Source organism: Corythoichthys intestinalis, chromosome 7 (genome assembly GCF_030265065.1).
Source record: "Corythoichthys intestinalis isolate RoL2023-P3 chromosome 7, ASM3026506v1, whole genome shotgun sequence".
Lineage (NCBI taxonomy): Eukaryota > Metazoa > Chordata > Actinopteri > Syngnathiformes > Syngnathidae > Corythoichthys > Corythoichthys intestinalis.
This window is the reverse complement of record NC_080401.1, coordinates 59,068,824-59,082,962: the sequence shown is the minus strand read 5'-3', so window position 1 is coordinate 59,082,962 and position 14,139 is coordinate 59,068,824. Positions and strand designations below refer to the sequence as shown.

Genomic DNA, 14,139 nt, shown 5'->3' with positions numbered 1-14,139 from the left:
GACCCAATAATGATATACACGACACAGCAAGGCTACCATCGCATTTAGCACTCGTGGTGTAGCATAACATTAGCACTCACATTTTAACATCATTAGCTTCACGTCCTAAATAGCAAATGGAAGCTGTCCAAATCTGACGACGGGCCTTCTTTTATTTTGTAGGAAATGCGAGCGGAAGTGAGCGCCGTCTGGAAGCTTTTTGGAGCTTTCTTTCTAAGCGGGAGGAGGAGGGAGGAAAGGTAAGAAAAAAAGCAACACCTGCCTGGTCTGACACTTTGCGTCTTTTGGGACAAGCGCACGCCGCTAGGTCTTTAGCAAATGTAAATACGAGCGAAAGAAGGAGAAGGAGGAGCCTTAGTCAAGAAATCCTTCCTGAAGAGCTCCTCTCCATCCTTGTCTCCTCGGACAACGACGCCATGCACACGGGCCGCGAATCTTCATCCTCCTTCTCGTGGATACCACCTGAAGGCTTGAAGATGAAAGCGCGTCCTCCTCCTTCTCGGTCTTCAGCAGCATCAGGTAACAACGCAACAATCGATGGCGACACAGCAGTGCGCGTGCGTGCTCGCGTCTGTTCCATTGTGTGTTGGATGAACGGATGGATGCGCGTCGCTTTGCCTTTATTGTGAAAGAAATACAAAATATATATAGTCATGAAATGAAATCATCTGAAAATCATGATGTTGTAATTAAAGATATCCTTTGTTATCTTTAATTAACGGAAGCATTTGATTTCATTTTCACTTTATACCACACGACCCTGGGGCATTCCAGGGTCACTTCCTGTTGAATTTGTGTCACTTCCTTTTGAATTTTGGTGAATTTACACCACACTTCCTGTTGATTTGGGGGGTCATTTCTGTTTACTTTGGGTCACTTTCTGTTGAATTTTGGGGTTATCCCTAGGTCACTTCCTGTTGATGTTGGGTCACTTCCTGTTAAATTGGGGGCGGGGGGAGTTCCTGGGTCAGTCCTTGGTTACTTCCTGTTGTTTTTGGGTCACTTCCTGTTGAATTTTGGGTATTCCTGGGTCACTTCCTATTGAATTTTGGGGCATGACTAGGTCATTTGTTGTTGCTTTTGGGTCACTTACTTTTTTAGTTTGGGGCATTTATGGGTCATTTCCTGTTGATTTTGTGCCACCTCCTGTTAGAATTGGGGGTGGGGGGGTTCGAGGACATTCCTGTTGATTTCGGGTCACTTCCTGTTCAATTTTGGTGAATTTACACCACACTTCCTGTTAAATTTGGGGGTATTAATGGGTCATTTCTGTTTACTTTGGGTCACTTCCTGCTGAATTTTGGGGCATCCCTAGATCACTTCCTGTTGATGTTGAGTCACTTCCTGTTAAAATTGGGGACGGGGGGAGTTCCTGGGTCAGTCCTTGGTCACTTCCTGTTGATTTTTGGTCACTTCCTGTTTGATTTTGGGGGCAGGGGGGTTCCTGGGTCAGTCCTTGGCCACTTCCTGTTGATTTTGGGTCACTTCCTGTTTGATTTTGGGTCACTTCCTGGTGAATTTGGGGTATTCCTGGGTCACTTCCTATTGAATTTTGGGCCATGCCTAGGTCACTTGTTGTTTCTTTTGGGTCATTTGTTTTTTAGTTTGGGGCATTTATGGGTAATTTCCTGTTGATTTTGTGCCACCTCCTGTTAAAATGGGGGGTGGGTGGGTTCTAGGACATTCCGGCTGATTTTGGGTCACTTTCTGTTGAATTTGGGTGACTCCTGGGTCACGTCCTGTTGATATTGTGTCACTCCCTGTTGATTTTGGGTCACTTTCTGTTGAATTTTGGGGCATTCCTGGGTCACTTCCTGTTGATTTTGGGTCACTTCCTGTTGAATTTGGGTGACTCCTGGGTCACGTCCTGTTGAAATTGTGTCACCTCCTTTCGATTTTGGGTCACTTTCTGTTGAATTTTGGGGCATTCCTGGGTCACTTCCTGTTGATTTTGGATCACTTCCTGTAGAATTTGGTGCATTCATGGGTCACTTCCTGTTCACTTTGGCTAACTTCTGATTGGTTTTAAGCATAAGCGGATTTTAAGGGGGGGGCAGCCCCCCCCCGGTGGCCAAAAAGTGTCATTGCATGTAATTGACTTTCTTATGTATATATAAAAGTTGTAAAGCAATAAAACTGCAACAACAACAAAAAAACATTTTTATAATGGGTCAAAAATATTTTTCCAGCACCTTAAACAGTCGTTTGCTTTGCATATAATTTAAAATACATATATATAATAGAGAAAAAAATATTTTTTAAAATGTTTATGTTTTTGGGGGGAAAATATTTTATCTTTGATTGAAGCAACTTTTGGGGGGATTGAAAATTAAGTGTTCGTATGCTTATTTTTCAATCTCAAATATTTTTTCGCATTCAAAAACTTTTTTTCTATGATTGAAATGTTTCCTTTTTTGATTGAAGTGATTGTTCTTTTTGAAAATATATTTTTTTGAAGCAACTTATTTTTTGATTGAGTAATAAAGAGAAAAATGTCCTAGCCAAAATATGGCCCAAACACAAATCAACATTACTTCAATCAAAAATCAAAGAAAAATAGCTGTCACGTGCATTTTTTTTTGGAGTTTTTTGAGTTTCAAATTTATTTTTGCATTCGAACACATTTTTTTTTTTTTTATTGAAGCGACTTTTTTTTTTGGTCAAAAATCTATATTGTGATTGAGGCAACTTTTTTTTGATTGAATAATAAAGACACAAATCTACCTCCATATGGTTCCGCCCAGGGGATCCAATTTTTGACTGGGGTAACTACATTGGCACGACACCACGATCTTGGCGAAAATTTAGAATTCCCTTCTAGAATAATAGGAAACAAAAAACGTTCATTGTCAACTTATTAAATATTCTTGTAAGTTAATTTTATTGCTGACACTGCGTTTTGGGGTCATCAACATGTTGTGCCTCCCCTGCCCCAAAAGTCAAACTCCGCCTATGGTTTTAAGGCATTTCAAGCTCACTTTTGTTGTTTTCAGGTCACTATTTTTTGATTTTGTGGCATTTATGGGTCACTCCCTCTTTTTTGCGTCACTTCCTGTTAAATTTTGGCCATTTATGGGTCACTCCCTGTTCATTTTGGGTAACTTCCTGTTGGTTTTAAGGCATTTCCAGCTCACGTTTGTTATTTTTAGGTCACTCCCTGTTGATTTTGTGCCACTGCATGTTGATTTTGACATTTTTGTGGGTTGTAGTGAATGACGGAATGTGGAAATGTATGGGGAAATAGCAAACAATGAGTTATTGCACCTCTGTAAATTTTTTGAATTGATTTTGTAAGCTTCAGAGCACATGGCCATGTGGCCACCGTTCCTCCTTGTCCTGCTTTTGGGGTTCCTGCCGCACGCCGCCGCCGCTGCCGCCGCCACCTCCTGTCCAGCGAGCTGCCGTTGTTACAGCTTGACGGTGGAGTGCGGATCCACCGGTCTTCCCTCCTTACCCAAGCAAGTACCCGCGCTTACACAGGTACTGGAACCAGTAAGCAACATGAACTTTTTATTACAAAATCTACAAAAAAGTGATTTTTGGCCAATTTTTTTCTTCTTTTTTTCCGCAAAACAAATTGGAAAAAAAAAAGTATTTTGAGGGAGGAAATCTTTATGTCCTGTGGTAGGAAACTGATTATTATTATTAATTTTTTTTTTTAAATGTGAGGGGGGAAAAAAATCAATTTTTTTGCGAGGGTTAAACCAAGTCAGATTTTGAGTGTAAAATTGCAATTTTTTTTAATTTGAAAATTATGTTTTTACCATTAAAATCCACTAATGCTTGAATTTACATTTTATAAATATACGCAAAGCGTTGGAGGAATACATAAGTACATAAAAATAGTAATAGTAATGAAAAAAAAAATAATAATAATAATAAAAAAAAAAATAGAAACTACTAAATAAAAAAATCATTAAACAAATAAAAAAAGTAAAGGAAAGAAAAAATACGTAGAAATTAATTGGAAATACAAGTTCTAAAATAAGAAACAAAATTAAAGAAGGTCAAGAAAACAATTTTAAGATTTTACATAATAATCATTTTAAAAATAAAATAAATTGATATTTTTAAAACAAATTCATTCTTTGTATTTATTTCCAAAATATTAAATAAAAAAAAAGAACTGTAAGCATATTTTTATTCTGAAACATTTTTGTATTTTTAATTCATTTTTCAAATTTACTTTAATCATTTGTTATGTTTAATAGTTTTATGATTTCCTCTTTTTTAGCCATTTTTTTCAAATTTTTTTTTTAGTATTTTTTTTGTAAATTGGAAAATCCTAAATTTAAAAAAATCATTAAAAATGTAACAGAAACAGAAAAAATACATCGAAATTAAATGAAAATACAATTTTTTAAATAATAAAATATTTTTGGAATGTAAAAAAATAAGATCTATTTTTTAAAAAGTTTCCTTCTTTTTTATATATTTCAGAAATGTAAAAAAAATAACAAATTATTTTTATTCTTAATTTTTTAAAATTTTGAATCTATTTTTCTCAGTTTTTTATTACTTATTATTTTTAATCTTTTTATGAGTCCCTCATTTTTAGCTATATTTTTTTCCAATGATGTTTTAAACGAATGAAATTTTAGTATCAATTTAATTTTTCTTGTAAATTTTGAAAATCCTAAATTAAAAAACAAAAATCATGAAAAAAATTAGAAATAGAAAAAAAATCATACAAATTAACTGAAAATACCAGTACAAACTAAGAAAGAAAATAATTGTGGGAAAATTTAAAAATTAAATAGTAAATGAATAAATATATTTTTTTTAAAAACAACTTTTTTTTTATTCTTAAATTTTTTAGTATTTTCAATTCTTTTTCTATAGTTGCTTATTATTTTTAATCGTTTGAGGATTATTTTTAGCTGTAGTATTTTTGTCCATAGTGTATATACTTTATTCATGTAATCATGGATTCTTCCAATTCTTTATTTGTTAAATTCAGGCATTAAGGGTTAAAAAAACAACAACACATTTTCAAGGGGAAAAATGTATTTGTGAAGATGAAGTCCTGAATCTTTGTATTTTTCACAATAAAAGTCAATTCATTTAATAGTAGGGGTGGGGTGGTGTTTCAAAATGAACTCCTTGGCTGAGTCAAGGAAAATAAAATTAGTGATTTTGTTCCCGTATTGACCTTGTGAACAGACGCTGTTCCTGCAGGACAACGTGATCGGTCAGATCCGCCGACAGGACCTGAGCCCGCTGGCGCACCTGCACTATCTTTACCTCCAGGTAAGAGAACCGCCCGCCCGCGCGTACGTCACGTGGCGAATGACGGCTCGCCTCCTCGCCCCGGCAGAACAACAGCATCTCGGCGGTGGAGGCGGGCTCCTTCCAGAAGCAGGCGCGGCTGCTGGAGCTGGCGCTGAACGGCAATCGCATCCACTCGGTGACGGCCGACACCTTCCGCGGCCTGGAGCACCTGCGCATCCTCTACCTGGCCGCCAACGACATCACGCGCCTTCTGGACTTCACCTTCCGCGGACTGCAGGTGGCTAGCGTCCGCAAAAAAAAGAGCCAATATCAGTCAAGTCGAATAGAATTCCGCCGGAATTAATTATTCAGAGGCAGTTAAACATTCAATTACAACAGGGCGGGGCAAAAGATTAAAAAAAAAAGGCAGAGCAAGAAATGCATAGCAAAAAAGGGGAGGGCAATGCAAAAAAGGCAAGGGCTGGGCAAAAAATAGGGCACGGCTAAAGAGGGGCAGGGCTAAAAATGGCCAGGCAAAAAAGGACAGGGCAAAGAAAAATAGGGTGGGGCAAAAAAGGGCAGGCTAGGGTAAAAAAAAAAAAGAATGGAGTGGGGCAAAACAGGGCGGGGCAAAATAGAGAAGGGCAAAAAAAGGCAGAACAGGCAAAAAATGGGAGGGCAGGGCTAATAACGGCAGGGCAAAACAGGGCAAGGCTAAAAAGGGGGAGGGCTAAAAATGGTGAGGAAAAAAATGGGCAGGGCAAAGAAAAATTGGGTGGGGCAAAACGTCAGGGTAAGGCAAAAAAAGGGCAAAAAAGGGCATGGCAGGCAAAAAGGGGAGGGCAGGGCTATTAAGAGCAGGGCAGAGTGAAACAGGGCAAGACGAAAAAGGGTGAGGCAAAAAAGGACAGGGCAAAGAAAAATAGGCCAGGGCAAAATAGAGAAGGGCAAAAAAAGACAGAGCAGGCAAAAAAGGGGAGGCCAGAGCTAATAACGGCAGGGCAGGGCGAAACAGGACAAGGCTAAAAAGGCAGGGGAAAAAAAGGTGAGGCAAAAAAGGGCAGGGCTAAAAATGATGAGGCAAAAAAGGGCAGGGCAAAGAAAAATAGGGGGCGGGGCAAAAAGTGTCATGGCAAAAAAGGGTGAGGCAAAAAAAGAAGGCAAAAAAGGCCAGGGCAAGGTAAAAAAATGGAGTGGGGCAAAACAGGGCTGGGCAAAATAGAGAAGGGCAAAAAAAAGGCAGGGCAGGCAAAAAAGGGGAGGGTGGGGCTATAATTGCAGGGCAAAACAGGGCAAGGCCAAAAAAGGGTGAGGCCAAAAAGGGCTGGGCAAACAAAGGCAGGGCATAAAAGGGGCAGGGCAAAAAGAACAGGACAAAAAAGGGCAGGGCAAGGCTAAAAAGGGGCATGGCAAAACATGGTGAGGCAAACAAGGGAATGACAACACAGGGCAGGGCAAGAAAAAGTAGGGCGGGCCAAAATGGGGCAGGGCAAAATATGATGCAAAAAAGGGCAGGGCAAAAAAGGAGGTCAAGCCAAAAGTTGGCAAAAAAGGGCAGGGCAGCTTTTTCCTTTCTGGTAGCGGTCCATCACCGTCAACGGCAACCAAGAAGTTGACATGGGATGTTGTTGCGTTGCATGTCGACATCCAAACCCTGGCGCGATTAGCGCCTTCAGGAGCTTCACCTGCAGCGCAACAGCATCGAGGTCCTGGCCGAGCGGGCGCTGGCGGGCCTGTCGTCGCTGGCGTTACTGGACCTGAGCGGGAACCGCCTCCACACCATGGCCGCGGCCTCGCTCCGCCCGCTCGTCAGCCTGCAGGTGCTCCGCATCACCGGTGAGACGAGATAAGATGCGCCTCAAGCGAATCATTTTGGCTGTTTACCGATTTGTGTACCGACGGTTTCTAGAAAACCCGTGGCGCTGTGACTGCGCCCTCCACTGGCTGCGGCGCTGGATGGACCAGGAGGGCCAGCGGCTGCTGAGTTCGTCCGAGCGCCGGCTTGCGTGCCGGGAGCCGCCGCGTCTGTCGCGTCTGGGCCTGCTAGAGGTGCCGCCCAATAGCCTGGTCTGCATTCCGCCATTGCTTCAGCTGGAGCCCCGCAGCTTGGCTGTGCGCCTCGGCGACAGCCTGCGCGTCTCCTGCCACGCCTCCGGCTACCCCAGGCCGCAGGTAACGCCCAAATCCGACCTCTATTGCTGTCAATGGCGGCCAATCTTATATGTCTAAAAACATTTCAATTCACCCCAATCATGGGATATGATATACATAGTTATAAACTAATTGCAATTCATGGCAGTAGTCTAAGAAGCCCTTTCACTGCCCCTACCAATATGGCCGCCCTGCAGCCATGTTCCCATCAATGTCAATGCGTCTAACCATGAAATAAAGTCATACCTAGCTTATTTCTTTGATATTGGGTCACTTCCAATTGATTTGTGGACATTTCCAGGTCACTTCCTGTTGATATAAGGTGACTTCCTGTTGATTGGGAGCATTTTTGGGTCACTTCCTGTTGATATGGGGTAATTTTCTTTTGATTTGTTCGCATTTCGGGGTCACTTCCTTTTGATATCAGGTCACTTCCTGTTCAATTTGGGGCATTACAGGGTCACTTCCTGTTCTTGTTGAAACAAACTTCCATTGCTGTTTGTTGATTATATTATAACACCACGGCGCCCCTCACAGGTGACGTGGAGAAAGGCATCTTCGGGCAAAGCGTCGCCGGGCCCCCGAGGGCTGGTGCAGGACCTCGGCGCCGCCGGCGGTGACCCTTCGGACAGCGTCCGGACGCCGACGCAGAAAAACGAGGGCGGAGGCACCGCGCACTTTGACCCCGACACGGGCAGCGGGATGCTTTTCCTCAGCAACGTGACGACGGCGCACGCTGGCTTCTACGAGTGCGAGGCGTGGAATGCGGGCGGCGCCGCCCGTCTCACCTTCCAGCTGGCCGTCAACTCGTCTACGGGGACGGGCGTCGGCCGGGAGCCGCCCAGGGAGTCGGCACGGCCCCGCCCCGGCAGCCACGTGAGCCGGGAGCCGCTGTACGCGTTGGGCAGCATGGCCTTCGGTGCGCTGGGCGCCGCCACGCAGACGGCCATCGCTGCCGGCATCTCGCTGTTGGCGCTCACCGCCCTGCTACTGCTCGCCATGATCTACGCTCGACAGCTGCGAGGACAGAAGGACGCGCACGCCGCGCACAAGGTACACTGTGGTAATCTCACTAAAATTTTGGGCTTTTTAACTCATTTATTGCTATTGACAGTGCTAGATGTCCAATCTAATTGCGGTGGGAGGGCTGTCAGCAAATGAACGAATGTTCTCAGGGGTAGGTAGGTAGGTAGGTAGGTAGGTAGGTAGGTAGGTAGGTAGGTAGGTAGGTAGGTAGGTAGGTAGGTAGGTAGGTAGGTAGGTAGGTAGGTAGGTAGGTAGGTAGGTAGGTAGGTGGGTGGGGACATTTTGGTAGATACGTAGACAGTTTAAGTAGGTAGGTCGGTAGATAGGTAGGTTGGGAGTAGGTAGCTGGGGGAGGTGGTGTGGATAGGTGGCTGGGGGGGTTTGTTAAGCAGGTAAGTACGTAGATAGGTGAGGGGTTGGGTAGGTATGTGTAGGTTGGTTGGGAAGCAAGTGTGTTTGGTAGGTAGGTATATGGGTAGGGTAAGGTGGGTTGGTAGGTAAGTAGGCGGGTAGTTAGGCAGTTAGGAAGGTGGGGGTCGCTCATTAGGTAGGTAAGAAGGGGACATCTTGGTAGATAGGTTGGTAGGTGGGTGGGAGGGTTTGGTAGGTAGGTAGGTAGGTAGGTAGGTAGGTAGGTAGGTAGGTAGGTAGGTAGATAGGTGTGTGGCAGGTTAGGTAGCTGGGGGAGGTGGGTCCATAGGTGGGTGGGGGTTTGTTAGGTAGGTAGGTAGGTAGGTAGGTAGGTAGGTAGGTAGGTAGGTAGGTAGGTAGGTAGGTAGGTAGGTAGGTAGGTAGGTAGGTAGGTAGGTAGGTAGGTAGGTAGGTAGGTAGGTAGGTAGGTGAGGGCTTGGGTAGGTATGTGTTAGTAGGTTGGTAAGCAAGTGTGATTGGTAGGTAGGTATATAGGTAGGTTGGTAGGGTACAATAGGTAGGTAAGACGGTAGGTAGGTTGGCAGTTCGGAAGGTGGGAGGTGGGTGGGTAAGTAGGGGACATCTTGGTAGATAGGTTGGTAGGCGGGTGGGAGGGTTTGGTAGGTTGGTGGGCGGTGTGGTAGGTAGGTAGGTAGGTAGGTAGGTAGGTGGGAGGTGTGGTAGGTACATAGGCAGGTAGGTATGTAGGTAGGTTAAGTAGGTAAGGGCGAGGGGGAGAATAGGTCAGTAGGCAGGTGGGTCTGGGGGTTGTGTAGGTAGGTGGGTGGAGGGGATGGGTAGGCAGGCAGGTAGGTAGGTAGGTAGGTAAGTGGGTGGAGATATTTTGGTAGGTAGTTAGGTAGATAGGTAGGTTAGGGGTTGGGTAGGTAGGTAGGTAGGTAAGTGGGTGGGGACCATTTGGTGGGTAGGTTGAGTTAGGTAGGTGGGGGAGGGGGGTTGATAGGCGGGTGTTAGGCAGGTAAGTAGGTAGGTAGGTGGGTGGGAGGGTTAGGTAGATCAGTAGGTAGGTAGGCAGTTAAGAAACTGGGTGGGGACATTTTGGTAGGTAGGTAGGTAAGTAGATAGGTAGGTTGGGGGTTGGGTAGGTAGGTGGGGGAGGGGGGTGGATAGGTGGGTGGGGGGGTTGTCAGGCAGGTAGGTAGGTGCATGGGAGGGTTAGGTAGATCAGTAGGAACAGTAGGTAGGTAAGTTGGTAGGTGGGCAGATAGGAAGGTGGGGGGGTGGCTAATTAGGTAGGTAGGTAGGTAGGTAAGTCAGTGGGTGGGGACATTTTGGTAGATAGGTAGGTGGGTCTGGGGTTTTGTAGGTAGGTGGGTGAAGGGGATGGGAAGGCAGGTAGGTGGGTGAGGGGGGTTTGGTAGATAGGTACTGTAGGTACTGGAGCTAGGTGGGAGGCTATGGAGGTAGGTGGGTGGGTGATGTGGTTTGGTAGATAGGTGGGGGTTTGGGTAGGTAGATAGAAAGATGGATAGAAAATGTCCTGCGACAGCAAAAATAAAGTCAAGAAACTTTTAATTAGATTCAAATTAATTAGATTTTTTTTTTTTCAAGAAATGATGTATTAATACATAAAAAAAGACTGTATGTGGTTGTCAGGAGGAGAGCATCCTGTACGTCAACGACTACTCGGACGGCCCGACGACGTTCGCGCAGCTGGAGGAGTTCCGAGACGAGCGTGGCCACGAAATGTTCGTCCTCAACCGCGCCAAAGCCGTCCCGCCCCCGGCTCGGCCCCGCCCCGCCCCCTCCGACGGTCGCCCGGCCGACGGCGGAAGAATGGCGTGCGAGGGCGTGGAGGCAGAGCCCGAGGGGGAGGGGCTCCCGCTCAACCGTGCCGGGCTGTTCGCCGACTCGCGGATGGCGTACGAGATCCACTGCTGAAGCTTTTCGGACAATCGTCACTCGGACTTTCGGGTGAAAAAACGTGCCAAAAAACCCCACAGACTTTCAGACAAAAAACGTGCAAAAAAAATAAATAAATAAGTAACGCGAGCGTTAGGGCCACACTGGAAAGAAAACTGGGATGTGGCTAAAAAAAGAGCGGTCGAAATTCATTTTTCTTTTCGTTATATTAACCTTGGCTAATTGAGATTAATCTATGATATGTTGTCTTTCATATCAAAAAAATGAATCACAGCTGAATGTGATTAATCTACGTTATTCTATTCAAATGTGTTTTTAATTGATCGTATTTATGTATTTATTAATCACGGCTAGTTGAGATTATTCTATAATAGGCTAATTACGATTCATGTCAGAAAATGAATCACGGTTTATTTCGATTAATCTATGGCTGGATGAATCCAAATTTAGTAATTGTATTTGTTCATTAATCTCGGCTAATTGAGATTAATCTATGGTGGGTTAATTGCGTTTCATATCAGAAAATGAACCACAGTTAATTGCGATTATGCTATTGCTGGATGAATCAAAATTTATTGTATTTATTCATTAATCTCAGCTAATTGAGATTAATCTATGGTGGGATAATTATGATTCATGTCAGAAATTGAATCATTGTTAATTACGATTAACCTATCACTGGATGAATCAAAACTATTGTATTTATTAATCGTGGCTAATTGAGATTATTCTATGGTGGGTTAATTGCGTTTCATATCAGAAAATGATTCACTGTTAATTGCGATTAATCTATGGGTGGATGAATCAAAACTAATTTCTTGTATTTATTCAATAATCTAGGCTAGTTGAGTTTGAGATTAATCTATAATAGGTTAATTGTGTTTCATATCAGAAAATTAATCAAATTTGATTAATCTACGGATTAATTAATGACATAAACTGAAAGAACGTTCTCCATTTTTTGATACAAAAAGTTAAAAAATATACTATCAACACAGTGGCTTTATCACGGCTAGTCATGATTAATCTGTGATAGATCAGGATTAGTTGTGATTCAGTGCAGAGAATGAATCACATGTAATCTTAATTAATCTAAGGATGGATGAATCTAAATAGATTTATTGTATTTCTTTATTTCTTGATCACTGCTAGTTGAGATTAATCTATGAGGTTAATTGTGACTCATATCCGAAAATGAATCACAGTTAATTGCGATTATCTATGATGGATGAATCGCGGTTAATTGAGATTAATCTCAGCTGGATGAATTGTGGTAAATTGCAATTAATCTATGGATCAATTAACGAAATAAACTGGAAGAATATTAACGTTTTCCTTTTTATTTGAAAAAATGAAAAAGTAGAAATACGACAAATGCATTGGCTGCCGTCGATTGATTAATCATGGCAAATTTGGATTATTTTGTGATAGATCAACTAGCCGCGATTAATCAATTAACGGCAGCCAATATGTTTATAGTATTTCTTTTTTCATTGTTCTAATTGTGATTCAGTGCAGAAAATGAATCACATTTATTCTTAATCTCATGATGCATGAATCGAAATTATGTTTTTGTATTTATTGATCACGGCTAGTTTAGATAAATTTATGGTAGGTTAATTGTGATTCAAATCAGAAAATGAACCGCGGTTAATTGTGTTTAATCTATGGAATATGGATGGATGAATCGCGGTTAATTGAGATTAATCTATGGCTGGATGAATTGTGTTTAATTGAGATGAATCTACGGCTGGATGAATTGTGGTTAATTGCGATTAATCTACAGATTAGTTGACCATATAAATCAAAATTCACCTTATTCAATAAAAAAAAAAGAAAAAAACAAATGCTAGCAACGCATTGGCTGCCGGTGATTGATTAATCACGTTTAGTCATGATTAATCTGTGATGGATTCAGCAGCAAAAAGATTAAAAACTTCCATTGAAAGCGATAGCTATCCATTCGTAATCCAAAAAGATTAGACGTTTATCCCCATCGATGGCAGCCAGGGAGTTCATTTTTCCCCCACTTGTCTTTCCAGTGTGTCCGCCTATACTGCTCGCGTGCGCACGCTCAAGTCATTTTTTAGCTAATGTGGTGTGCTCGTTAGCATGTGCTCTTGGTGTGTTTTTAGTCTTGTTCTCGTTGTCCTTTTCACTCTTGGGTTGTTTTTTCCGTCTGAAATGACGGCAACATTTCTTATCTTGAAGGTTTTGGCGCCGCTGGAGCCAACTGTGACGAACTTGTCAATAAAACAAACTGCGTTGGTCGTGTGCTTCCTCATTAGCGTCATTTAGGACTCCTTTAGAGGGCTAATGAGTTTGTTGCGGCTAGCGAATGCTTCATTTATTTAGCTTAAGCCTTCGCGGACCGGGGAGCTATGGTGATGTCGCTACTTTAACTACTAGCGTGACTGTTCTATTATCCAATCCAACCCTAAAACATGACGTTATATAGCTAGTTGTATGCTATTGGTTGAACAAATATGCTATTGCTCAGTCAAATGTGTGAAATACTGTATGATCTTGAACGTGCGTCATTCACACAAGGTCAGGCACATTTTGTTTCAACTTTTGTTAGTTCATCTGAAGGACAAGAAGTGCACAAGTTGTCATGGTAACATTAGCAGATACGGTTAACCTGTCTAGACTGAAATTTTTCATCACAGTAGGTACAGTGGTACGGAAAAAGTATCTGAACCTTTTGGAATTTCTCACATTTCTGTATAAAATCACCATCAAATGTTATGTGATTTTTGTCAAAATCACACAGATGAAAAAACTGCTTTAATTAAAACCACCTAAACATTTATAGGTTTTTATATCTTAATGAGCATAGGATGCAGACAATGACAGAAGGGAGGGATAGGTAAGCGAACCCTCTGCCTAAGGAGACTTAAAGAGCAATTGAAACCAATTTTTACCAAACATTTTAAGTCAAGGTGTGTGCCCAGTCTCTGATGAGTGGTGTAAAGCTGCACTGCCCACTATAAAACACACACCTGGTAAGTATTGTCTTGATGAGAAGCATTGTCTCATGTGCATCGCGGCACGGTCAAAAGAGCTGCCTGAAGACCTGCGAACAAGGACTGTTGATTTGTATAAAGCTGGGAAAGGATACAAAACCATCTCTAAAAGTCTGGATGTTCATCAGTCGAGAGAAGTTGTCTACAAATGGAAAGAAATTGACACTGTTGCTGACGCCAAGAGTTCAGCGCAGAATACTCAGAGAGGTAAAAGAGAACCCCAGAATGTCTGTTAAAAGCTTATAGAAAACAGTGGAACAGTCCAATATCTCTGTGCATAAATCAACTATATGTAAGACTGTGGCCAAGAATGGTGTTCATGGGAGGACTCCACGGAGGAAGCCACTGCTGTCTAAAAAAACATTGTTGCTCGTTCAATGTTCGCAAAAAGGCACTTGGACACTCCAAAGAAGTTTTGTCAAAATATTTT

At 42.6% G+C, this 14,139-nt stretch overlaps 1 protein-coding gene across 1 annotated transcript; it reads left to right on the top strand.

Moving 5' to 3' along the window:
* Positions 1-197: 197 nt before the first annotated feature.
* LOC130918378 (leucine-rich repeat-containing protein 24-like) lies at positions 198-12,953 on the top strand. Its single transcript, XM_057840060.1, has 8 exons — positions 198-519; positions 3,296-3,480; positions 5,164-5,250; positions 5,318-5,509; positions 6,879-7,047; positions 7,121-7,383; positions 7,900-8,415; positions 10,417-12,953. The coding sequence occupies exons 1-8, from the start codon at positions 417-419 to the stop codon at positions 10,699-10,701; spliced, it is 1,800 nt and encodes a 599-aa protein (XP_057696043.1). The 5' UTR covers positions 198-416; the 3' UTR covers positions 10,702-12,953.
* Positions 12,954-14,139: the final 1,186 nt, after the last annotated feature.